At 42.0% G+C, this 27,725-nt stretch overlaps 1 protein-coding gene across 1 annotated transcript in view; it reads right to left on the bottom strand.

Moving 5' to 3' along the window:
* LOC135216972 (eukaryotic translation initiation factor 2A-like) overlaps positions 1 to 27,725 on the bottom strand; it is an 89,282-nt gene that overhangs the window by 34,793 nt on the left and 26,764 nt on the right. Inside the window, exons 4-5 of the mRNA XM_064252505.1 lie at positions 11,221 to 11,320; positions 10,827 to 11,002 (exon numbers count right to left, since the gene is read on the bottom strand). Of these exons, the coding sequence (XP_064108575.1) occupies positions 10,827 to 11,002; positions 11,221 to 11,320 (276 nt within the window). The remainder of the gene's footprint in view (positions 1 to 10,826; positions 11,003 to 11,220; positions 11,321 to 27,725) is intronic.

Raw genomic sequence — 27,725 nt, 5'->3', positions numbered from 1 at the left:
AATAATTCAGCTTGTTTCCAATATGTATTTCATTATCATAAAAAATAATAAAATACTAAAGTAAACTCCCTGTATTCACGGATTTCTCTCTGGAACATATACCCGCTTTATTCACAGAAAATTCGCCTATTCCCTGTATTTTTGTATGAGAAATATCCACCTATTCCCCCCCCCCTTTTTTTTTTCCCTAAATCAATTTCATCACAAAATACCAAATTTGTAACTAATTTGTATTTTTCATAACTAACAAACCTGAGGTCTTAACATTAGGATTTACTAGCGCCAAGCTGGAAACCGGTAGAATTAAAATTACACTTGTGAGATCCAGGGACTAATGGCATCTATACCAGGTCACGGGGCATGTATACCCAGAATGCCACGGCTACCTGTGACCCATCAGTTATATTTCTAACCAGTTAGACTGCTAGAGGGGTGGTTCGAGGTGGGCCTTTAACTGTTAAGACCTCAGGTTTGTTAGTTATGAAAAATACAAATTAGTTACAAATTTGGTATTTGTTCATACACGAAACAAACCTTCGGTCTTAACATTAGGATAGACTTACTATTGGAGGGAGGTAGTCTCTACAACTGACTGGGAGTTGCCACCTATCCATTTCCGAATATATAGGGAAATTCTAAGAGAATGGACAATGAACCTAGGACCAAAGATATAAGCGGATCTATTGGTTTCCTCCCACTGGGTGTAGATACCATTCTACTGTTTACTCTTGTCCCTTGCGACTGGATCCACCTTAACACCCCTCTTTTCCTTATTACAGAGAGGGGTGTGTTGCTACTGAAAAGTATATCATCAGCTAAGATAGCTTCACAGTATGGCTGACCATCTCACCTGCATCTAGTCCGTTCCAGCACATTACGGTACTCTCCTTCGTATTGCCCTTTATTAGTTAAAGGAGTAGGAAGAAAGTAGTAAGAAAAAAGACCAGTCATCCCATTCATTCTACTTTCATACCTTCATCTTAGACTAGACGCAAACTGACCCGCCAGGGGCACTGGATGAACATATCACTTGTTGGGCCGCCACCACTGGACCCAAGGAAAAGGTGTCCAAGGATCTATGGGCAACATCTTTCAAATAAAATGAGGTGAAAGTTGTTTGGCGCTTCCACACGCCAGCTTTCAGAATTTTATCCACAGACATGTTCTTCTTAAATGCCAGGGAAGCACTCACACCCCTGATGTCATGAGCTCTAGCTCCCACCTGGCTATCTGACCCTCTGTCTTCTGCAGTATAAGCATCTCTGATCGTCTCCCTTAGCCAAAATGATATTGTATTCTTGGACACTTCCTTCTTGTTCCGTCCTGTACTTACGAACAACCTCTGGCAACCCGGCCTGAGGTGCCTTGTTCTCTTTACGTACTCCCTTAGTGCCCTGACGGGGCACAGGAGCATTTCAGCTTTGTCGTTGTCTACAAAGTCTGCCAAGGAAGGTATGGTAAAGGAGTCGAATCTGCCGTCTACTATTGTTGGATTTTGGGTCTTTGCCACGAATTCTGGGACAAACTCACACACCATTGATCTCCAACCTCTCGAGTGCTTTTATGAGATATGAGAGGCATGTAGCTTCCCCCACCCATTTTGGTTGAAGCCATGGGCCCAATCAAGAAGACTGTCTTCAGGGTCAGGCTCCTATCCGTGGACTGCCTTAGTGGTTCGTAGGGGGTTTTGTCAGACTACTCAGTACCTTGGTCAGATCCCAATCTGGGGCTTTTAGCTCCTTTGGTGGGCATGACTGTTCAAAGCTCCTCATCACATGGCCACTCCCATGAAGACGATATGTCCAATCCTTCATTCGTAAGACTGAGGCTAGAGGCAGCCCTGTACCCCTTCACTGCAGATACAGACATATGTTTTTCTGTTCTGAGATATATCAGAAAGTCTGCTAACTGCTGAATAGTGGTACCGAGTGGAGACACGTTCCCTCTACGACACCATCACAGTATGCGACCACTTCCTTGGTATACTGTCGCAGATGATTTTCTGATATTACCTGCCATCTGAGTTGCTGCTTTCTGCGAAAACCCTCGCTCTCGGAGGAGATACTTGACAGTCTCCACCCGTGAAGCGATAGGGACTTCACCGACTGGTGGTACCTCTCCACGTGAGGCTGACACAGAAGGTTGCTCCATGGAGGTAACTCTCTTGGCACATCTACTAGGAGTTCCAGTAGGTCTGGAAACCACTCTGCTTTCGGCCATAACGGGGCTACCAGGGTCATCTTGAGGTTCTGAGACCGCATTACCCTGTTCAGAACCTGACGGATTAGACAAAATGGAGGAAATGCGTACACGTCCAGATTGTCCCAGGGTGTTGTAGCGCATCTTCTGCTACTGCCTCTGCGTCCGGGACTACTGAACAATACACTTCCAACTTTTTGTTGTACCTGGTTGCGAATAGGTCTATGATCGGTCCTTCCCACAACATGAGCATCCTGTCCCACTACCTGTTGGTGTAGGGACCACTCCGTTCCCAGAATCTGATCCCTGCGGCTCAACTTGTCGGCCACTATGTTTCTTTTTCCCGGAATATACCTGGCCTTGATGTCTACCAGGTTCTCTATAGCCCACTGGTGAAGTTGAACTGTCATTACATGTAACTGCCGAGAAACTAGGCCTCCTTGCTTGTTTATATAAGCTACTACTGTGGTGTTGTCTGACATCAATACCACTGAGTGTCCCATTACTCTCTCCCTGAATTCTTGTAGAGCAGGAAAGCTGCTTTCAACTCCAGCACGTTTATATGGAGTTCTCTGTCCTTGCAACTCCATTCTGCTGACACCATCAACTCCTCCATATGGGCTCCCATCCTTCTAGTGACGCTCCCTAGAACAGCAAGAGGTCTTGGGAGGATTGTTGAAGGGGGACACCCACTGTCAGATTGTCGTCGTCCACCACCACAGCAAGTCTTTCCTCCTTCTGCCGACAAGGGAATTTGCTCGTACGGGTGATCTACTGTTGGTGACCAAAACTCCTTCATCCTCCATTGTAGGGACCGAAGGTGTAGCCTTCCTTGTGGTACTAGCTTCTCCAGGAGGTTAGGATTCCCAGCACCACCTGCCACTGTCTTGCTGGCTGTGTCTGCTTTCCCAGAAAGGCATTCACCACTTGTTTGCATTTCTCTACTCTTTGGTCTGTCGGAATACTTTGGCTTGTGTTGTGTCTATCACCATTCCCAGATATTCCCAAACGTTGACTTGGATCCAGCTGCGACTTCTGCTGATTCACCACAATACCTAGGCTGTGACAAAGCTGCAGGAGGGCCGCCCTGTCCCTGAGTAATTTCTCCCTGGACTTTGCTATCACCAGCCAATCGTCCAGATATCTTATTAGCCTGATCCCCTGAGCATGCGCCCACGCCGACACGAGGGTGAAAACTTGAGGAGATGTTGTCAATCCGAAGCACAGGACCTTGAACTCGAAAGCTTTCCCTGCAAGACTGAAGCGGAGAAATTTCCTTGAAGACTGATGGACTGGTATCTGAAAGTATGCGTCCTTTAGATCGACTGTCAGCATAAAGTCTCCGATTCTGACGCTTTAGAACCGTTTTCGGAGTTTCCATCTTGAAACTGGTTTTCCTTATAAACAGATTCAGCGTTGACAGGTCTATTACTGTCCTCCACATCCCCGTTGGCTTTGGGTACCAGGAAAATCCTGCTGTTAGAAGCCTTTTGTCGGACTGCATACTTGTTGCACAGCTCCTTTTTCCATCATCTTCTTCACTTCGTCCCGCAGAATAGTGGCCTTCTGAGATTTGTGGGCATAAGTGACGTGGGGTAATGGTTGATCTGTCAGGGGCGGGGTTACCTCGAACGGAATCAAATACCCGATCCTGAGAACATCCACCACCCACTGCTCTGCCCCTAGTTCCTGCCACGCCTTCCAGTGATTTGCCAGGCAACCCCCCACTGGTGTGGCCGAGTGATGGGAGGCGCCCATCCTATCTTCTTGAGCCTCTCCCTCTTCCCCTATTGCCCCTTCCTCTGTTTTGTTTCTATTGTGAAAGGGCCGATGAGTTATCCTCTTTGGGGAAGAGGGTCTTGTGACTATTAGGGATGCTATGTCTCACTGTCTTCTTTCGAGACATCTGCTGTTGTCTTCCCTCCAAAGGAATAGTTTGACTGTTAGAGGTTTTCCTAACTGCCTGTTGCACCAACCTATCGTTAGTGTCCATCCTTTCTTCTATCTATCGCCTCTTCCAGTATGACCTCTGGCAACAGTAGTTGCGATTCCAAGATATCCCCATTCCTCATTGCTAACAGGGAATCCAAATCCACATTGCGGCTTAGTCTAGCCAATGCTGCATCTCTCCTCATTAGCAGGATATTTGCCCAAACATTGGCACTTACGTTTGTCAGGTACGCAATCGCCTTGGACCCTGACTGTAGTAATCTAATGAACAATGGTTCATCCACTACTTTCCTTGTTGCTTCCGAGGATGCAATTTTCGCCACTGCTGTTGACCAAAGGTCTAACAGGACGCAGCCTGAAAGACAGAAGAAGCTGTTGCTTCTAACGTAGCAGCCTCTTTGGTTACGTCATCGAAGGGGGCACTCCATTTTAACCTGATCCAAGGTTAATCCAGGCCTTAACCTTACAACATTAGGGTTCATTTGTCTAGACAGCAAAGGACTTCGGTGTCGTATATTTCCTTTGCTTTATCATTGGAGGGGGAATAAATTTAAATGATCTATTAGATCTTAAGGAATTATCCCTCCCTGCAATCTTTGCGTTTACGTGTTGCAAGCCGATTCGCATGACTCGAACAAGGCAATTCATACGACACCTTGGTATCCCTCTTTAGTCCAAACGCCATGTCAATTCCAGAGGAAGCATACTGGCCGGTGTTTCTGTCTTCTCCGAAAGGCTATTGAATTGACGAATCAAATCAATAACCTCTGCATACGAGGCCAGAAACTCTTGGTTTTCTCCTTCCTCCGGCTCTAGTGTACCACTCTCCGTCACGAGAGATGTTGTCTCGCCTCTATCTTCTGACAGACGGCCCGGAATTCCACGGCCGCCTGCCCCTACGGCCGCGGTCTCTTTGATCTTTGCTGGCCGCTGTTGGCTCGATCCCAGATAGTCAGCAGGGGAACGAGAACGTCTCACTCTTTCTCTGCTCACGGATCTAGAGCGAGAATCTCGTCTAGATCTCCAAGATGAAGGCTCCCTTAAGACAGAGGTAAGTTCGTCTCTATTAGCATTGGCATCGTTTTCGAGCGTCGGCGAGCCCGGCCTCGGCCTTCTATCCAGACGGACACTGCCTTCCACGAACGTATCCGCCGAGGTTGCCAACTCTCTATTTTTTGTACTTTTAATAGGAGCGTTATCGTCCTTCGTACGTATTTTGAACGGCCTTACGGGCGAAACTGGGACCTGCATTCCATCCTCTGCTGCACCTTTCGCCGCCAACGTCGATTTTACCAGAGGTATCGCAGTTTTTGCGATCCGAAACTGGCAACTCCGCCTCGGCCGCTAGCTCGCCGGCCGTCACTCTCTCGCTTGTTCGGACTCTTGCGAACGGCTTCGTCTGCCAACCTTGTGCTTAATAGCCACTGATTTTCCGACCTTCTTGCTGACTTGAAAATGACAGTCTTGGTCCGAAGAAGAGGAAGAATTGATTCTTCTCCTCTTGGCCCGAGGATCCGCTAGGAACTCCCGAATCCTCCTCCAACGCTTGACTGGCGCTCGCCGTGACGTTATCGGACTTAGCGATGACGCCGAACTAGAGGAAGAAGACGAAGAAGGCGAATCACACTTTTTCTTTTTGTCTCTCTTATTCATTCTCTCCTCTATATCCTGTAATTTCTGCATTACAGTTTGCATTGACGGGTCAGAAGGCGTATTAGCGTCTGGGTGCAGCGAAAAAGGCCGAGAATCGGTCTGTGACGTCATCACGCCTGCCATCTCAGAGTGTGACGTATGTTGTGACGTCATCCCTCTCGTAGGCAGAGACTGAGAGGTTTCTGCTGGCAACCGCACGTTTGCTGCCAAACTACCTCCCATGTTCTGCATCGCTGTAAATACTGAGTGGGATGGTGAAGCAGCGGCATTAATTCCCATAAATTGCAAGCCCGGGGGATGAGGAACATTCAGCGCTGCCGGACCCTGCTTGGAACCGTGACGTCATATAATGCGCAAGCAGACCATCCAAGGTTGGTACGCCTGGTAGGCCTAGCGCTGACCACGTACCATCTAACCTATGCGCTTGAGTAGCAGGAGCCTGGAACAAAGATGGCGGATCTCCCCCTCTACTTGCTGGGAACAAAGGAGAGTGCAAATTATTCATAAAATTACCCAAGGCCCTCCTGACGTTTCCGATACAGAACCGCTAGGAGAAACCGAAGGGTGGTAGAGACAATTCAAAATCAGGTGGAGAAACATATGGAGCTGCCTGGTTTATTACCGATACAAAAGAAGCCGGTAAGGTTTGGTCATCCAAAGATGGCGTCACCCCCTTTCTTTGTATTGGCTTTTCCCATAGAACTTCTTCCACTGTTCCACCGACCAACCGCGACAAACAGAACACGGATTAGTAACCGTACATACGTTTTCCCTGCACCTAACTACACGTTGGATGAGGCTCCGTCGACACCGAAGTTAGGAACCTAGAACAAGGGAAGCCACTGACTCCTGGGCATTTCCTTTGTCTCCTCTTCGAAGCGGTAGACGATCCCGATGTTGAGGCAAAATTCTCCATCATACCACGTATACACTCTTACCACACACTGATCACACTTGGAGAAAGAAAAGGAATGAAAAATAAAAAATGAAATGGATAAAGAACGGGCAAACTGAAAAACCGGCTTTAAATGAGATAGACAGTAACACGTCTTATCTTAAAGGCGGTAGGAAAATAACTGATGGGTCACAGGTAGCCGTGGGCATTCTGGGTATACATGCCCCGTGACCTGGTATAGATGCCATTAGTCCCTGGATCTCACAAGTGTAATTTTAATTCTACCGGTTTCCAGCTTGGCGCTAGTAAATCCTAATGTTAAGACCGAAGGTTTGTTTCGTGTATGAACAAATGCACTTTTTGTAATACATAAATTTTTAATCCATAAAACTATTAAAAAAAACCAGGTACATATAAACATTTCTTGTGGGTTTCCCTCGAGTTTTAACTAACAAAATAGGCAGTTTTAAACATCTTTATTATAGGGGGTTTCATCTATCTGCGGAATCTAGTTATCCATAGGGGGAGGTGGGAGGTCTGGTACGTATCCCCAACGAATATGAGGGAACACTGTACCGAACAAAAGGTCCAACTGCCAACGTATCATAAGCAATTTTTTGTAAGTTTGTGATACCAGACTGATAATTTGGTTTGTTTGCAAGATGTCTTTTATTATAAATAATAAAATATTTAACATAAGCTGCCAAGTGCCAAAGTATCGTAAGTTTGTGATAACACTGATAATTTGGCTTGTTTGCAATATGTCTTTTATTATAAATAATAAAATATTCAACATAAGCTGCCAACTGCCAAAGTATCATAAGTTTGTGATAACAGACTGATAATTTGGCTTGTTTTCAATACACATTTTAATATAAATAAATAATAAAATATTGAAAACAAGCTGCTAACTGACGCCGTATTGTAAGCAATTTTTCGTAAGTTTGTGATAACAGACTGATAATTCAACTCGTGCTAGTGCTCATGGGTCATTATTGCTTTGATGCAACATTTTATTAAATAAAAGTCCCTGTGCTTCCAGTTACTTGTGGCCCCATACACTCATGGGTACAGGTTCCACTGTACTTGCAAATCCTGTTATTGAGATGATCAAACCTCTCACCAACCAACTGACCCATCATTCTCTGTAAATCATCTAAACATCTAAAAATACACTAATCATTCTTTTCCACCCATTTTAACCTTTTAGCCAGTATACTTCTACTTATCTGAAATATAGTTGGATCAATGAAACAGTTGCACATATTTTGATAACTATGTTTATCACCTTCTGAAGTGTTAATTAAAAGTAATTCCGAATTAATACTTACATATTTCTATATCAATATATTCAAAGTACCAGATGACTGAATGGTAGTAACTGTCACTTGTATCTAGCTGATACCTGCTTACCTTTTGGGTAGTTAAAGCATGCAGTGTGACAGATGAGATAAGATTTTGTACAGTTACAGGCACCTCCAGTCTTTCTAGTAATTACTTCTATCATATCCCCATTTTTTTTACTATCATTTTCGTCTGAGTGTCATGTAAAAGTTGAGATTGTATGGTAGGTGAATGTGGTATGGTTCAGCACTGTTAAAACTGTGGTTTAGCCCGCTACCTCATCATAAATAAACAATGTTACAATTTTGCCTATGTTTTTTAAATTTCTTTAAAATACCTAGACACTGTACTTACAATTCAATTGTTTAAATTCGCATCCAAATCAATATTCATTGCTTCGTCGTTGATTTCATTTACCTTCATAACCATTTATTCTAAAATGTTTCTCTTACAAAGACTTTCACTTATTTCTTGCAGTTTCTATTCACTAACCCCAATCACCACTGATGCACCTGAAAATATCATCAATTTCAAACACCACTACTAACACCTCTACAAACCCATTACTTCATTGCACAGCCTTGCCCTACTTCTAATGATCTCTGATTTTTTTGCCTCAACATACACAGGGACATAAAAACCAAATGTCTCTGATCTATCATCTTAATAAACCAATCACCTCATGAAAAATTTTCACTGCTCTCAACATGATATTTTTATAATAAAATGAGATTTTATGCATATTCTTTATGGATACTTACCACTTACTAATTACATACCTATGAATTTCTAAGTACCAGCAGCTAAAATTTGAAAATTACAGTAGCAATTCTTTTTTGTTTTGGTGTAGAGAGGTAGCCCCGCCGCACACTACTGGGGTAGAAGGGAAACATTATAGCATGAGAGGGGAAGAGGGAAGGCTTCCATTCTGTAATTATTTGGTAAGTATACATAAAATCTAATTCTAATATAAAAATATCATTTGTATGTGTGCAACTTACCAAGTAACTACATAGCTGATTCCCACATTGATAAGAAGTGGGATTCATGGATGTGATCTATTCCAAAGCATTAAAGGTAATGAGACGAGAGTAGAAAGTTGCTAGCATTAATACAATACTTGTTGTTTCCTTACCTGTTAAGAGAGCTGTTGCAGGAAATTACTGGCTCTGGCAAGGCTCATCTCAACTTGTAGAGGTATAGCTGCATAACCAAGGGTCACCTGCTACACAGTGGGAGCCTTACAGCGACGAATTCTCTGAGCACTAGTAAAGCAGACACTGCCCCTGCCCTGGACTCAGTACCATAATACAAAAGCCAGAACACCCAACAACCTACAACTCTGGAGGGTATCGAGTACCAAGTACCCCCAACTCCCCTAGGACCCAACACCCAGTTTCAAGGCGAAGAGTAAGGTACGAAGGAAGCCGTCCTAAGCTTTCTCCCCAAGAACCATGCCATCCACCACAAATGGACCCAAGATACTGCAGTTATTAAAAACGGTTTTGACTTCGCGCAAATAATGGGTCACAAAGACACTTACATTTCCAATAATGTGGATTGGAGAATGGAAGCAAAGACAAGTTATTGCTAAATGCCAGAGATATAGCCACTACCCTAATCCCATGTCCCTTTACCATTAGAATAGGTAGAGCCTCTACTTCTATCTGGGAATGAGCCTCACGAATGAGGCCTCTGAGGAAGGATGAGAGAGCATTCTTAGAGAGACACCAAGATGGGTCTTTCACAGAGCACCATCAGTTATTGGAATCCCCCCTATCTTCAGTCTTGCGCAGGTAGAATTTAAGAGCTCTCCCCTGACACAGAAACCTTTCTTCATCTTCCAAGCCTACAACATCAGTCAAGTTCTTAATGGTAAAAGAAAAAGGCCAAGGCTTTGCAAGGTTCTCATTCTTAGTGAGACCAAAACTTTTATCGAAAGCCTGAATTTCACTAACCATTCTTGCCAAACCCAAGGCCACTAGTAAAAGTTTTCTTAGTTAAATTCCTGAGTGAAGCCAGACAGCCATTTTAGGACCACGTCCAAATTCCTAGAGACCAGCTGAGTGTCCCTGCATTTGCAGGTGTCAAAGGACCTGAACAAATCTGACAAGTCTTGCTTCGACGACAAGTTCAAGCCCCTCTCACATCTGGAAAGCAAAATTGACACCTACATTTGGTACACACCATGTCTTGCAACCCTTGCCTCAATAACGGATACTAACCACTCCTGACTCAGATATTGTCAGATGTAATTAAATAAACAGTCTCCAAATCTTGAGGAAAAAAAAAAAAAAAAAAATCTGTAAATGACAGCCTGACTTTCTAAATGCCAAATGGATACGAAAAGAAGCTCCTTTACCGATATGATGGCAACAACCAGTAAAGAAAATGACATCTAAATTTAGAGAGCTGCTGCTTAGAACCTTCGTCAGAAGCCAGCAGAAAACAACTGAGTTCTCTGCTATGTTGTTTCCCTTCTACCCTGATAGTGGGCGGTACTATCTATCTACACCAAAACAAAAAAGAATTGCTAAAGCAATTTTCAAATATACATAATAAGCTGCTTACTTAGAAATTCTTAGCTATGTAATTACTTATTAAGCTGCATACATAAAAAAAAATCTTAAATATCATCAGCATCCTCCCCAATGAAGTACATATGCTGTAAAAACCAAATTCAGAACCAAAACAGCTATAATCTCAAGGTTATAAAATAAAAGGTCTAGAAAACGAAACAAAAAAATAATACTACAAATAATTATGAAGACAGAAAAATACTTACTTGGGACAAAGAAGGTGACATGATGAACATTTCTAGATGGAGATAAACTGAAGGAGCGAACCTTGCTGAGGATTTTCTTTTCAGCTATGGTATTAAGGTCATCAGACTTGTAAAAATGAACTTCATTTGTAACATTGCGCGCAAAAACCTTTTCATCATTTGTCCACTGAGGCTGCCTGTAAAAGATTCAGATTCAAAGACTTCCTGATGATAAAAATGAATTCAATATAGACAAATCATTTTCATAGAAATGCAATGTTAATTCCCAAACTTTCACAAAGTCACAGGCTCCATGAGAGAGGACACACAAGTATTACTTTAAACTGCAATGAGATCCAAGTTAATCAATGCTCATTTGTAATTCTTCAATAAAAACTAAAATTTAAAGCCTTACCAATTATTCTGACTTTGCTGAAAGAAAGATTTCAGTAATTTCTTTCCTGATACATCATAGACACTCAAGTTAGGTTGTACTTGACTCTGATCTTGAGTTTCTGAAAAATATTTTTTATAAAAAATAATGTTTTACATATAGCTACTTACCAAACAATTACATAGCTGAAAGCTTCCTAAAACAGCAGTTGAAAATTCAAATTTTGGTGGGGTGCTACCACCATTAGTATAGGTGAATGGGACCTGCCCACTTTCAGGAACATCTGGTACTGATGAGCAGACGATCAACAATTTGTTGAGCCACAATGTCCATCTGTGGGGAGGAGGGAGGGCTCTAATTATGTATTCTTTAGTAAGTACATGTGAAACATTATTTTATTATGAAAATATCAATTTCACATGAGTGACATACCAAACAATTACATAGCTGATTCCACATTAATAGGAAGGTGGGAATAAGGACTTTTATTCTCCAAACCATTAAGTGTGTTAATGACTGAAAAATAGGATTCCTTGCATTAATATAAATGCTTGCTGTGCCTTACCTGGTGAGAGAGCAGCTGCAGGTGAGTATGTACTGCCTCTTTTCGGCACTCTCTTCACCTGTAGGAGACAGCAGTAGAGGCCAGGATCATCTCTACTCTAGTGGAAGTTTGTAACAATGGAAGTTCCGATGGTTAACAAAGAGAACATACAAATTTCCTTGCCCTGGGCAAAGACCAGAATACAAACAACCTTTACCTACACACACACACACACACACACACACACACACACACACACACACACACACACACACAAAAACACACACACACAATCCTAACCATAAAATAAAAACTGGAGAGTATTCCAGGTATTCATACCAACCGGCTTCCCAAAAAACTCAACATACTTTAAAAAACAAGGTGAGGAGACAATAAAGGGGTAGAAGGCACCCTATGCTTCCTTTCCCAACAACATACCAGCCACAGACAATGGTCTCAACTTACTGCAGCTTTCGAAAGCTTCCACATCCTTCAAATAGTGCAACGCGAACACTAACTTAGATCTCCAGTATTTTGCTTGAAGGATGGAGAAGTTCTCTTCTTGAACTTGTAAAGGTGATTAGAAGTCCCTCTTATCTACTCGGTTCTATGAAGATAGTACCCAATTGCATTAACTGGACAAAGAAGTCTCCTCCTCTTCTGGTCCTAGAATCTCCATAAGATTTCTAATACACAAAGAACAAGGCCAAGGTTTGGGGGATCCTTATTTTTCGCAAGGAATCTCCTACAAAAGAGCATAAGTACTGCATCACCTTGAGTGAATCCCACATTTTTATCTATTGCTTGGATTTCACACACCCTACTAGCTGTCACAAAAGCCACTAAAAACAGCTCTTTTCTCATCACATTTTTCATAGGTCAAATGCCACTGTTCAAATTGTGAACCCGAGAGCCACTTTAACACAACGTCCAAGTTCCACGAGACATCCCCAGACTTCTCCAACTTCGATGTTTAGACTGATTTAATCAGATCACAAATATCCTGATTAGTTGACAGATCAAGTCCCTTAATTTTGAACACTAAGGATAACAGATCTGTGGCCTTTTATGGTGGAGGGAGATAGCTTCCTCTTATCCCTAAACAATAGTAAAAAATTTGTTATCTGATCTACAGAGGTCAAAGAAGAAGATACGACCCTTTCTGCACCAATTTCTGAAAATCCTCCACTTAGATTAGTATAAATTGCAAGAAGAAGCTCTTCTGCTTCTTGCAATAGCTTTTGCCACTTTGTGGGAAAATCCCTTTGCTATGTCAAGGCTCCTGACACACTGAAGCCTGTCAGGGCCAGTGCAGAAATCCCCTGATGGTACCTGTTGAAGTGGCGGTTGTCTGAGTAGCAAGCAACTTTGTGCAAGAAGCCTGGAGAAGTCTACAGTAGCCAAAGAAGGTCCAGAAATCAATTCCTTCGTGGACCAGAATGGGGCCACAAGAGTCACCAACACATTGCAATGTGATATAAACTTGTTGAGCACTTCTCTGATAAGTCTGACAGGAGGAAAGGCATACACATCAAGCCCTGTACAATCTAGGAGCATTGCGTCGGTCTTCCAAGCTAGCGGGTCCAGAACAGGTAAGCAAAAGGTTGGGAGACGATTGTTTCTGGATGTGGCGGAGAGATCTATGGACGGTTTGCCCAATACCCTCCAAAGATCCTGGCATACCTTCGCATTTATAGAGTCCACTCTATTGTAAAGACTTGATATACCACTTCAGAAGGCTCTACCAAGTCAAAACTTTTAATGAAAACAATGAGACATTTGGCAAAAAATTAATTTCTTACTGTGTGTGTGCTTGAAAGATATAGATAATACATTTTGATAATTCTTGTTTTGGAACTGTATTTCCCTATTCGATATGTCACCCTTGAGATCAGATGTTGCTAGAGGCAAGAAGCACAAGCATAAATCTTTACCTATGCCAGAAAATGTTTATTTCATTAGCAAATGGTTTAGTGTTAATTTTCCTCAATAGATGGCGGTGTGCTTTGTTTACATTTTGACAGCAACATTCAAATGCCCTGTGATTGCAGAAATTCATTCATCATTTTTTTCATCTCACTGCCCTCTTCAATAAAAATGCATAATGAAGAAACTAATAGCGATAATTATGAAGATATGAAAGTCACTGATAATAATGTGCACATTCAGAGAAGTTTAGTACTGTGGTTGACTTATGATTAGGCTAATTTGAGAATGTAGGCAAAATGTATTAAGTACACATTTTAAAGAAAATTATACAGTATAAAATTATAAAATGATGACCCTAAAATATATGAGTAATAAAATGATAAAAAGCAGTGACAGAACTTACCCAAGTAATAGTAGGCTAAGTAGGAAATTAGGTTATTTTTATGTGGAATTACCTTGCAAGACTATGTTTACCCAGGGACTTCATTTTCTAGGGATGTATTCTATATTCTGGGATTTTCTATGGTCTGGCAGTGGCCTGGTCCCAAGGTTTTCAAATTTAAGAGGTTGGACTGTATTTTATTTTCATTATGGTATGCAAATCATCAACATTATTTCTTTTTATTATTTCATAATCTATTTCTTTTTATTATTTCATAATCATAATATAAATTCCATTACACTAATGATGCAGTTGTTTCATAATTTTCATTAATGCCCGGCATTGCCAGCCAATGGGACTATAATTTGATATATAGAAAATTAAATGCCCGGCATTGCCAGCCAATGGGACTATAATTTGATATATAGAAAATTAAATGCCCGGCATTGCCAGCCAATGGGACTATAATTTGATATATAAAGTACATTTTCATTAAAAAGTAAAAAAAAAAACATTTTTCTTTTTAAATGAGCAATCATAAATACCTATACTAAGTTTCTTGGAAATATTACGTTTCTTGATCCTTGACTGTCTACTAGCTATCAGTGAAGATGAGACATATAAACAGTAGTAAATAAATTTTGCTGAAATACCTTGCTCATATGGCTTCAAAAAGCACATAAAATAGATCAAAATAAAAAAAAAAAACCGGTTGTTTAGGCTCGCTTCACTCATCAAACCATCTTTGGCACCCCCACCACAAACAACTGATGGACCACTTACTCATAGGTTTAAAGGATGACTTTTTAACTGTCTTGGCTGGGGACATAAGTTAGACCTTGGTCTTCCTTGAGGTTTCACTTTACCTCCCTGAAAGAGCTGTTCCTGCAACGGAGAGGATTTAGCTCCTGTAGACAGGGTTTCCTTCAGGCACCTCATGGACTGCGCTAAGAGATCATGCGTCCATTTCTTATGGAGATCTGAAATGCCCTGCTTAACGGTCTCTTGAGGAAAAAGGTGCAAGTGTTTAAAGGTGAAAAAAGTAGCACCTACTTTTGATTGTTGTTACTCCCCTGGAGGCGAAGGAGCGCCATTATTCCCTCTTTTTCAGTATCCCCATGGTGAAGAGGGGAGCTAATTCCCCTGAGCCATCTCTTACTGCCTTGTGTGCACAGGACAAGACACCTAACCAGTCCGATGAAAATTCTTCATCTAGCGACTGGGAGTCCTCACTCTTTCAGGCAGGTGCACCTGGTGTCCAATCCAAGAAACAGAAAACTTCAAGAATCTTGAACATGTTCAAAATCAGATGATCAAAGTCTGGCAAAGAAAATATTACTTTTGCAGCAGCAAAAGCCGAGCGTCTCATCAAGTCCATCAGTCCAGAGAAGGCCCCCTGGGAGGAGGCTTAAACTCCCAAGGAAGGAGCCTCTCTGGTGGAGTAAAATCGATACTTCTATTAAGAAGTTTCACAGTTGGGTAAGCAAAAGTAGCCTTACCCAAATCTTGCTTGGTAGGCAACCGTTTTCTGACTTCCTTCAGGACCTTCTTAGAAGACAAGGACAAAACTAACTTCGGTAACCTGCTCTTGATGGTCTTTTTATCCACCAAGAAAGTTGAAGCTGGAGAGGATGGGGGAGCGGGCTCAAAGAAGTTGGAATAGTTAATTAAAAAATACTCAAAGAGGTTGGAATATACCGATGAGGATCTTGAATGCTGCTCTGGTTCCTCCTCTTCTGATGAAACTGGCGACAGAGCATTGTCCTCTCCCTTAGAAGCGGTAGCTTTCTTTAGGAAACTCATTAAGTCCTGCAACTGCTGCCGAAACAGTTCCAAAGCTGTATCCTCCTCCTGAGAAACAGGTGTAGATGATGCCAAAGAAAACATTACACAAACGAAGTATGTCTCTTCAAGGGATGGGCTGATAGAAGACATCGACAATGACATTTCTTTACCCGAGATGACACCTCCTAGTCTGACAGAAGTTGCACATCAATCACTTCAACACCTTTCCAATGGCGTTTAGTCAACACCTGTGGTTCGATGGGTTTGACTGATGGGGCAACTGCCTGTAGGCAAATCCCACCAGTCTCCCTTTGACCTCCAGTGTCTTCTCCCAGGTGCGGGGGGGGGGGAAGCAGGGCAGTGACCTTTGTCAGACACAACAATAACACTAGGCACTTCACTGACAATGGCACTTGCTGATTTTCCATAAAAAAAAGCTCTAAAGGACAACCCTATGTCCAATACTGGCTTTGCTAAAGTCAAATTCTTGTCCACTTGGGACTCAAGGCTAGTAAAGTGTCAAGACTGGAAGCATGGAAAACCTGAACTGGAGTGTGTGGTAATGAAGTAGGAGGACTGATAATAGGAGAGAGAGCAGGCAAAGGTGGAGAGGAGTTACTTGACTTCTTTGCTTCTACAGGCACATTTTATCAAATAAGATTTTAAGGTTAAATCCCAAGTGCATTCCTGTTATCTGCACTTCATGCACTTGAGAGTGCAAGTCATAACTAGTCTTAGCCATTCTAGTTTTACAGCCTTCGCTGCAAAACCTAACAACTGACAGACTAGAGTCCAACTTAAGTAAAATTAATCTAAGCAACCAGCTGATTGATTAACTAACAAAAGGCAACCACCACCAAAAGCATACTTCACCAAATACTGCAATTCCTGCAAAATACAAAAGCAATGAAGTGGACTGCTGCAAGAACCACCAATGTTAACCAGTAGCTGGCAGAAAACGGATTGTTGGTTGTCTGCTCAGCAGTACCAGGTGTTCCCAAATTGGGCGGGTCCCATTCATCTACACAAACGGTGGCAGCACGGCCACTAACTTTGAATTTTCGATTGCTATGTTAGGAAGCTTTCAGCTATGTAATTGTTTGGTAAGTCACTTATGTGAAAATAATTTTTTTTTATAACAAAAAGTAAAACCAACAACAGGAGCAATGACACACAAATATTCAAAATCTGTCTCTTAAAATATAAAAACCCATTTCATAGCCCACAACATCGTTTTATCAAAAAGGCTATCCTGCTCTATAAGTCAGCGCTTTGTTTAAATGATATAAGAACTCATTTCATCACATTTGCTGAATCTGTATACTATACGTACTGGCTTTGTCTATCTGTTTGCAAAACTGCTCTCACTTTTGGGATGCTTCATTACCATCTCCTTCCTCATAAGTTTTAAAGACAATTCACTGGATCAATGAACAACCTTCTTTATCTCTACCCTGATCTTCTCTCTTTCCAGTTTAATTGCAAGAACAAAGTCCATCCTTAACTCAAGAGCATCTTCACAACAACCTTGCCATCCTTTACGACAATTTTTTTTTTTTTTTTTTTTAATCAGCCAACATCAGGTTGTATTGTTCAGTAACTGTTGCTTTCCTTGTACTGTCCCACCCTGAAATTCATCAAGTTTCTATTTTCCCTTACTCTCTAAGCTGTTTACTAAGTAGGTCTATAATTTCCTACAGGGTTATGCAAATACTAATCAGCTATTTCTTTGAATCAGTTAGAGCACCAGGTTAACCATCTCACTGAACTTTGGAATTAAAAACTTTAACCTCTTGATTGGTGTTATACTACAACATTTAGATCCAAGTGGCACTGTGCCAGCTGAAATCAGTCGGCGCAATGAACCAAGTGTATGAGGAATGGAATGCCTGCTCTGACTGGACAAGAAATTTGTACAATACGGGAATAGGGCACACACAATGAATTAGCCTCAACCTTGTCTCTTGGCAATTCAGGCATCTTCCAATTTGCATTTTGTGTATGTGTTATTGATTGAGTATTCTTCAAGTGGCTCCCTCCATCTGTCTCAATAGGAATATCTAGGAATTTACTAAGTCTACACACCAATTAAAAAATTCTAGATAAGCCTGAGCAAGAGGGGTCCTATGTGTCTGTAATGAGTATGACCTTCCAATTAAAATGTTCCAGAGCATTTCCAGAACTAAGGACAAATATAAAGACTCCTTAGGTCCATCAGCATCCTAACATTTTACATCATCTTTATTCCACCAAGACCATGTTATTGTCACAAAATGGTTGTATTAGATGTCTGATATAAACCAATAATTCAGCCAATAAACCGAGGGATCAGTCTCAATAAATAGTATTTATGAACGGAGGCTCATAAATTAAGAAAAGGTGCTAGGACAGGATGAGACTGGCTTGAATACCTATCTGTCAGTGCCAATATCGGGGTGCCATATCCCTGATTGCCAGCAATGCTCACGCATGCTTACATACTCCACTTGAATCATGTTATTATGTGTTGCTAATCTCAAGTTCTCAATCCATATTCTAATGTAACTATGTGATCCTGTAGGTTAGTGTATTTGCTGGCAACTTAGTGGCACCTTTTCCCTTCCTACTAAGAATAGTAGAATTAACGTCAAGAGTGCCACGGAGCCAGACAAAGCTTCTGTAAATGTATATCTTCTGATTGGCCTTCTAGAAATATATTAATTTATAAAAACAGAGTACATGTTACATTCATTCCTTATCTTGGAAAGTAATTCTGTGTGTTTTAAAACGGTTCCACGCTCATTTTTCTGTTCATAGTTTGCACGCCATTATTCAGGAGAGCGTAGACTGCGCCCAAGGAATAATTTTGGAAATTCAGAATTTTTAATTCAGTAATTTTGCTTTAACCACAGCACTGCAACTATGACAATATTATTACACCTCACCACTCTGTCATACCTTTTCCTGTTCCTAAACCTGCCGGTCAATATAAGAAAACTTCCTGGAATTGGGTTATATGGAAAATGTCCAAACAAGCATGGTGTCTGACCTGTTAAAAGTTACACTCATTTCTAAGGGTACTCTGCTGGAATTGGAATATATGTACTACAGTGTCTATTTTGCACAATACTAAATATAATGGTGACATTTATAAAATTTGCATAGTACTTCTAGTGACTTCAACATACAGCTTACAAACTCTTTATTCTTTGGACTGCACACTTACACATGGTCTGTGTATTGTTTAGCTCAACTGCCGTAAATCATTTAACTTGAGACATGTGAAATGCTTTGAAAGAATCAAAACCAACTTATAACGTATCATAGTTCCATCATTGTCAATAATGTTTTCACATCAGATTCTACTTCAAAAAGCTTGGATGTGAAATGAGTTTTCTTTACTCCATTTCATCAAATGCACTTTTTGATTAAATTACCAACTGGGGTAGGTCCTCATAGCCATGATTTTATGGTCCTATCCATTGGGGTGCTAGGAAAATTCGGTCCCAGAAGATTCGGTCCCAGAAAATTCGGTCCTGAAATCTCATTCTCAGAAAATTTGGTCCCGGAAAATTTCTAAAATCTAAATAGCCAAGCCCAATATAACCTTTGTGGAAAAAGGCATATAAATACATGGAAAATATGATATTAGAAGAAATTAAAATCTTTTCTTTCTATCAATAACTTTAATGACTCGTTTGATTTAGAGATCAATTGTTTAGCAAACCAGACGATATATTTTACAAAGATCAACAAGAGCGTGAGAACTTGGTGAGCCTGGGATTTGTTTACAAACTGTAAACAAATGTGTACGTGGTGTTAAATGATGTTTTAGGTAGGTTTTGCATATAGGGCTTTTAAGCACTTGTAATGGTATTTGAGAAAGATAATTTGTGTACTTTCATTAACATTCATTGACACCGCCTATATATAAGAAACGGTGACATTTGTGAGTTGTAACTCAGTTTTTAGTCACTCTTCTTCCAGGATAAACACAATTTTCCTATTTGAAGAACCCCATCATGGCTGCAAAATACTTTAAAAATGAAAAAACAAAAACAAATTGATTGATGAAGTTAACTATGTTCATGACTTTCATGAGTTTAGTTCCGACAAGACAAAGAAATTGTGGCACTGTGAGAACCGTAACACATGTCATGCTCGTGTTCATACAGAGCATAAACCAGGTGAACTTATAATAATTTGAAAAATCAACAGTCATGATCATGAACCAACGCCGAATGGAGTGGAAGCTCGTCTCGCCATTTCAACATTAAGAAAAAAGTTGCAGGAAGTAGGTGAAACAAGTACTCGGGTGCTCATTTCCGAAGCCACAAGTAATATTAGTGAGAATGCAAAATGATATTGTTAGAATACAATAAAGTTTTGTACATACTTACCCGGCAGATATATACTTAGCTTATGTCTCTGACGTCCGACAGAAATTCGAATTTCGCGGCACACGCTGTAGGTAGGTCAGGTGATCTACCCCCCTGCCGCTGGGTGGCAGGAATAGGAACCATTCCCGTTCTAGAACCAGATTTTCTCTTCCACCTGTCTCCTGAGGGGAGGCTGGGTGGGCCATTCATCGTATATATCTGCCGGGTAAGTATGTACAAAACTTTATTGTATTCTAACAATATCATTTTTGTACATGCAACTTCCCCGGCAGATATATACTTAGCTGATTGACACCCTTGGTGGTGGGTAAGAGACAACTATTTACTGAATAGACAGGTAAACAACATACGTTGTAGGTAATAAAAAAAAAATAAAACCTTGGTTCCTACTTGTTCAGACGGAAGATTCCATGGCTAATGCCTAGGAATCTGCTTCGCCTCAAGAGCCTCAGCGAGGATGTGACCTATGGCTAAGAGTTCTTGTGGGTCTGTCGATGGGGTCTTATCCATTTACTCGACAGAGCCTCTTACATGACAATATGCCTATGCCTAGTGGCATAATTAAGGAGCACAACACCGATCCCGATCACCTGATCCTAACACGATGGTTAGTGCTCAAGTTGAAAAGAGTTATCCCCAAACTCCTTTCAAACAACCCAAAGAAAAAACACGACGTTAAATAAAATTTAACTCACTAGTTAAGGATCAGTATCGGCTCCCTATCCCAGCAATGTATCCGCAGACACGTATCAACCAAGAGAGAAGGATCTCTCGTAGGTTATCTTGACATCCTTCGGATATGGGAAGTCAACACAGAGTTGCATCTCCCGTATGTGACAGCTAATATGTCCTTATGACATATTGTTAAGGAAAGAACAAGAATTCAGAAAAGCTCGCACTTCATGCGCTTTTAATTCTCAGCTGTTTGAAGGAATCATCAATGCACTTGTCAAGTGCTTAGGAGATCACATTGTCTCAAGAAGGCCAGGGCATTCTTTGATATAGATCTCTTCTGGGTGAAGCCTGGAGCCTGGCTAGCGCTTCGTGCCTGGCAGGCGCCTAGCGCCTGTCTAGCGCCTCGCACCTGTCTAGTGCCTCGCACCTGGCTGGAGCCTTGCGCCTGAATGGCGCCTAGAGCCTGGCTGGAGCCTGAGGCCTCGCGCCTGGCTGGAGCCTTGTGTCTGGCTGGCGCCTTGCGCCTGGAGCTTGGCAGAAAGACTTCATGATTACTGTCTATGAGTCTGCATGCCTCAAGAGTTTCAGCGAGGTAGGGGACCTATGACTGACAAACCCTTCTGGATCATGTCAATGGGGGCTAGCCCCGCTACACGACAGAGCCTTCTCGGATCGTGCCAATGGGAGCTGACCCACTTACATGGCAGAGCCTTACCTGTATCATATCAATGGGGACTAGCCCTCTTACATGACAGAGCTTTAGGTTTCTCTTTACTGGAAGGAGCCTTGCGCCTGGATGGATCCTCAATCCTGACTGGAGCCTAGCCTTGAAGGAGCCTGGCACCTGGATGGCGCCTGGCTGGCTTCTAGAGCCTGGCTGGCTCCTAGAGCCTGGCTGGCGCCTCGCGCCTGGCTTGGCTCCTCCACACTTGCTGGAGCTTCGACCCTGGAAGAGTCTCTAGGCTGTCTGGGCGATGTCCACATCGGACACTCTTATATCTGTCCGATTTGTTCGCCTCTAGCGCATTTGCGCCAGGTTGGAGGCCCGCTCCATTCTCAGTATCCGACCATGACAGAGTTCCTTGGAACTGTCCGCCTCTGGCGTTTTTTCGCCTGTATTGGCATTTGGCGCCTGGCTGGCGCTACATTGTCCGAGAGTCCTGAACAACCACATAGTCTATCAGGAGACTGGAGAAGGGTGGAAGAAATTCTTCCCCTTTGATCTTTTGGCCCCTGGCAAGGGGAGGTGATTGTAGTCAGCTACATCCAGTAGACGACAGGATATCTAACAATACGAGAGAGAAGAGTCTTCCTCCGAGGAGGATCCTTCGTGAATACTTCCTTTGCTAACGAGCTCCTTTCTTACATGTTGATGAGGTTTCCTCGTTGCAGAATCTTCCCTATCCTTGCCCGAAGAAGGAAGGGAAGGCGTCTGGAAGTCGAAGGAGACTCAGAGCTGAAATTGGGCGGAACCCTGATTTCTAGCTCTTATTGTATCCTTCTGAATACCTTCTGGGAAGCATTTCGAACACCTCATCGCACCCGAAGACTCTGTAGGCAAACGTTTAAACCATCTCTTCTTCTGTAGATGAAAAAGTAAGTACCCTGCCTGGGCAACGAAACTTCTATCTGAAAGCGTTGCGTCAGGAATAGAGGGTTTTAGTTCTTTTGCCAGACATACTATGCTGGCAAGAACCCATTGCCGAGTCTCCATTGAATCTGATGCGAGATTCCAATGCACAAAAAATTCACTTGTCTTCTTGGTCGTTTAGGCTAAGAGAAACAAAGAATTCCTTCATAAACTTTCTTAAAGAAGTTTGATGAGGAGCAGTTCTATTTTGTCGGAACACGGAATCTGTGGCCACAAAAAAGATCCCATTCGAAGTACATGATATCCTACTCTTTGTCGTATTGCGGTATCGTATAGATCCCGAAGATCTTAATCTTCTGTTATCTCTAATTCCCCTTGTAGAGACAGAGTATAGCCTTTGTGAAGAAAGAACCTCGCTATGTGGTTCACAGAGGTATCGGAAGAGGACAGTTTCCTCATTCCATCTAGCACGATCTGCAGCAATTCTATGTCTTAGCCATGACTATTGTCATTTACCTTGAAAAATCCTCTCATTCATGTCCACTTCTGGTCAGTCTGCACGCGGAAATACTCAGAGTGGAGAGGTTTTTCAGGTCTATTTATAATAGATTCTGATAGAATATCCAGATACTCTTGGAAAAGCCTTACGAAACATGCTGTGAGAAGAACGTGACTTCTGTGAATCCAACCTCTAAGGCCAAAATGAGGCATTCATCCTCTCTTCCTTTGACGCCCATTTATCTTAATATCTGTTAAGAATTTATAAACTAGGAGAAAAAAAAGAAAAAAAAAGACTAAAATTTATTCCCCTTCTTTAAATTAAAGATGCGTATATTGCTACCTCTCTTGGTTCGAGGAAAAGGAAGCAGTCTATAGGAAGCCTGTTCGTCTTCTACCTTGCGAAGAGATCTATGAAGAAGACTTTCCGCAGGTTCTCAAAACTCTTTTCAATAAATGTTACATACGTTAACAGTTATTATCTTCGATCGAGAAGGTTCTCACGGACATGCAAAATCTTGCATCGAAACCTTTAAGGATCGTTACGTTCCGTGTCTGTTCCCAAATAGGTTCTCTTTTGTTAACGCGAACAGGGGCGAAAAAAGAGATTCTCGATGCTCTTTGCGATATGAGAGAGTCGTGGAATTGGCCTAAGTGATTAAAATAAATCATTTCATCATTCCTTGTAAGCGACCCCTTTCCGATTAAATGAGTAACGAAATCAGGAACGAATCTTGCCGTTACCGAGCCTCCGAGAGGCTACTGGTTTGTTTGTTTGTTTGTATGGTGTTTTTACGTGACTTCCGAACCACGTCGAGAGTGAACTTCTATCACCAGAAATCCACATCTCTCACTCCTCAATGGAATGGCCGAGAAACGAACCCGCGACCACCGAGGTGAGAAGCAAACACCAACCAAACACTACTGGATTTCTTTAGGTTAATAACTCGCTAAAACGAGAAAATATCTTGGATGGTGCTTCTGGCGCATTGCGCCAGGCTGGCGCTTCTGGCGCAATTTGCGCCAGGCTGGCGCTTCCTTCTAGTTCTTTTAAGGTTATGTGCCAGAACATCTGTGCCCTTATGGGTACCCGAAACATCCTTCACGTGTTAATTCCGTTCGTTAGTAAGGAAAAAAACTTTTTATTAATGCGTAGTATAGTCCAGTTCAGGGAAACAACTTCTTCCTGCCACTCAAGAGAATGTTTCCCATCCGACTCACCCATCTTCTCTTGAGCAATATCCGATTCTAAAAAGGTTGTGTGCGTTTCTCGAAAGGATGAGAGAATTATATTATATCGTGCTCTGCCGTATTAGAATCCTTTATAATACTGTCACATTGTGGTAAACAGCATTAATCTAGGAAACCTTTGTAAGGATACTAGGAATTCTGTAGTTAACCTCGGTATGTGCATAAGACTTGACCATACCGTAGTCTTAAAGTGAATTCTCTTCTACTACATTCATCTTCTCACTAAGCATGTACTCTAATAAGCCATGCTTTCGTAAGCATGAGAGCATCATATAATATAGAGTTCCGCTGCGTTAGAATCCTTTAATAATGTTACCTACGGTAAACAGCATTGAAATGTTGTAATATCTTTCTTATTGAAAGCTTCTTAGCAAAAGGCAGACAATATTTTATTTATGTTTGCTTAACTATCCCCTCAATCCGAGATTGTAGGGGAGAGACACGGTTAGTTATTCCATCCCGCAGGAGAGAGACATGTAACCAACCACTCATGACCGACACCTACATGTTACTGCGTTGGTCGACTCACCGACTGAGTCGACTCTCTAAGGCGCGATAGCAGTCTCCGTTAGCCGTCTGGCCTTACTCTTCTAGAGTTGCCAGCTACTCCATTAAATAAAGGAATCTTATTTAATTATAATCGAACTTCAGGAAGTTCTTATTCATGCATATTTAAGCGAAACAAGACTTCGATAAATCTAGAAGCTAAGTAGGTGTTGTCTTAACAATCCCTTTAAGCGTAGTCCTTCCTAGGAAATTCCTGGAAGGATACTGGTAATTGAGTTGCTCTGCAAAGAAGTAACTACGGTATGTGTGATTTGCCGTATCGTATTCTCATACAGCAGAGACTCTACTACCTTCTTTCCCTGCCGAGGCAGATAGAGAAAGGAAAAATTTTTACTGTCTTCGTTCTTTTCGTTAATAGAATGATAGAAAGAGTATATATATCTCCTTAAGGAAGGAAGTTAATCCAGGAACTCTTTAAATCTTCGTGATTTCCTCATAAATCGCGGAAGAGACAGAATTCCTGTTCATCTGTAGGGTTTACGGAAGGAAGTAGATATTTCCTATCCGCCATCATACCCAAACGTCGATGAGGTTCTTATAAGAAAAACTCCCAAAGCTCTTGCCTCTTCATAACGAGGGCGGGAAGAGCATGAATGAAGGAGAGAGTCCGCATTGAGGAACGGTGCCAAACAGGAGTCTTCTGAATAATGAAAAAATGGCTTCTCTTAGTATCAGAATCCTTCTGACAAACGCGACGGCGTTGCTCAAGTTAAAAACTCAAAGAGGAGCCTCGCGACTGACCTCTCTCTCATAAGAAGATTTGGAATATTCTGGCGCCTGGCTCCTTGCGCCTAGCGCCTGGATAGTTCCGCGCGCCTGGAATGTTCCGCACGCTAGAAAGGAGACTCGCCCCTGGAACGTTCGCTTGCGTGGAAGGTCCCCGTGCGCCCTGATAGTTCCGAGGCCTACTAGACCCCTTTTAGAAAGAGCCTCTTGCCCGGAAACGTTCAATGGAAGGATCGCTTCTGATTGCCACTGTACTATAAGGCTCCTTGCTCTAGCCGTCTGTTTTTCTGGCGCAATTTGCGCCAGGCTGGCGCTTCGTCTCTTTGAAGGCGCCTTGCGCCAAGAAAAATTTTCTAGAACGCGGCTCGCGCTCAGTTGCTAGAACGCGGCTCGCATTTGGTTGTAGGAACGCGGCTCGCGCTAGTCTTTGTTTTCTGGAACGCGGCTCGCTGCTGGCTGGTTGAACGTGGCGGCACGTGGCCTTGCTGGAAGGCCGGCATCCTAAGTTCCTGCTGGCTCTTGCTCAGTGTTCTCTTAGTTTTCAGAGAACGCGCTAGATCATCAAAACATATACATTCTTCGTCTTTTCGGATGTAAGTTGAAGAGACGCACTTTTTAAGGATGCCCTTTCAATGGCTTATCCTTGGCAGTCTGGACGTTCTACAGAACCTGCCCGAGGGGACGCCTGACCGGTGGGGATTCTCTGAAATAAACCTCCTTACGGCTTTCGGACATTCCTTCTCCCCTGGGCTTGGGAGCTTGAAAGAGGTCTAGGCTGGGAGCGAGACAGAGCCGATCAGACGCACCCTCCACTGCAATGGGGAAACACTAGTAATCACTTCTTACCTTTCAATAGCTCGCATTTTGAGCCACAATCCTTGTCTTCAAATTGCAATTATGAATTTGAAGTTTCTGCGAAGTAAGAAGGTGATGAGGATGCAACACTACTAGTACTGTTAATACTCTAATTGCTCGTTAGTACGAGTTTCCAAAAAACTTTTAAAAGAAACGTATCTAGTTACATGCTTTGTTTACTGACTCCCTAAAGTAGGAAGGTCAGTATATTTCCTCAATCAATTCTAACACTTATTACATGTATTAATGAATATTAATATTTCCCTTTCTTGCAAACTATGTGAGTGTCTACCGAAAATTTCAGTAGTTACAGTCATATATTCTTCGAAATTTTCGAAGCCAAATTCATTAAAAAGTTAATAAAAGCGTATGCCGAACCAAAGACCCAGTACTTCCTGCAAAAGACAGCCCAGAAGATCGATGGCGATGAAAAACGAAAATCAAGTCAGGAGGTAGCAACAACATATGTTGACACTACCGCGACAGAGAAAATCTGGTTCTAGAACGGGAATGGTTCCTATTCCTGCCACCCAGCGGCAGGGGGGTAGATCACCTGACCTACCTACAGCGTGTGCCGCGAAATTCGAATTTCTGTCGGACGTCAGAGACATAAGCTAAGTATATATCTGCCGGGGAAGTTGCATGTACAAAAATATGAATTACCACGGTTGCAAACGGTTTCTAGAAGGCATTACAAAACTGGCACAATAAAGCTTTTGGCGCTCCTCCATTGCCTCTTCGACGAACAGATTTCAAGTACCAGATACTTTAAAATATTTACAAGGCGGTCATTTGTTCCTGCAATGCGACACAGGCAGTGATGATGAAAAACGGATTTTAATCTTCGCCTCCGACGAAGGTCTTCAGCAACTGGAAAATGCATCAATTTTAGGAATGGATGGCACATATGATAGGACTTTTCTTGAACTAAGTAAATTGCGACCAAATATTAACCCTCGTCACGTTTTGACTGACTTTGAACGAGCAATTCGTAACAGATGTGACAGTAACTTTACTTAAAGGAGCATGAGTTCTTTATGTATTTATTGATAAGAAGGAACTTGTTACTTTATATTTTTTTGCTTTTTAAACTAATATGCATTAACAGTATTTTTTTCCGATATGGGACCAAATTTTCCGGGACCGAATATTCTGGGACCCAATTTTCTTGATTCTGTGCACAATATATATGCTATATTCTATACTATACTGTATAGGTTTTTTGTTGAAGAAACATACCTTTTTTACACTTTTATTAATAAAACTCTAATTCTATACTTTGTTTAATTTCTTCATCAGTTAGCTTTACGATTTCATTGTCAGTATATAAATAATTCTGGACCA

The sequence above is a fragment of the Macrobrachium nipponense genome, chromosome 7 (genome assembly GCF_015104395.2).
Source record: "Macrobrachium nipponense isolate FS-2020 chromosome 7, ASM1510439v2, whole genome shotgun sequence".
Lineage (NCBI taxonomy): Eukaryota > Metazoa > Arthropoda > Malacostraca > Decapoda > Palaemonidae > Macrobrachium > Macrobrachium nipponense.
The sequence above is the reverse complement of the archived record's forward strand: the minus strand, read 5'-3'. Positions and strand labels throughout refer to the sequence as shown.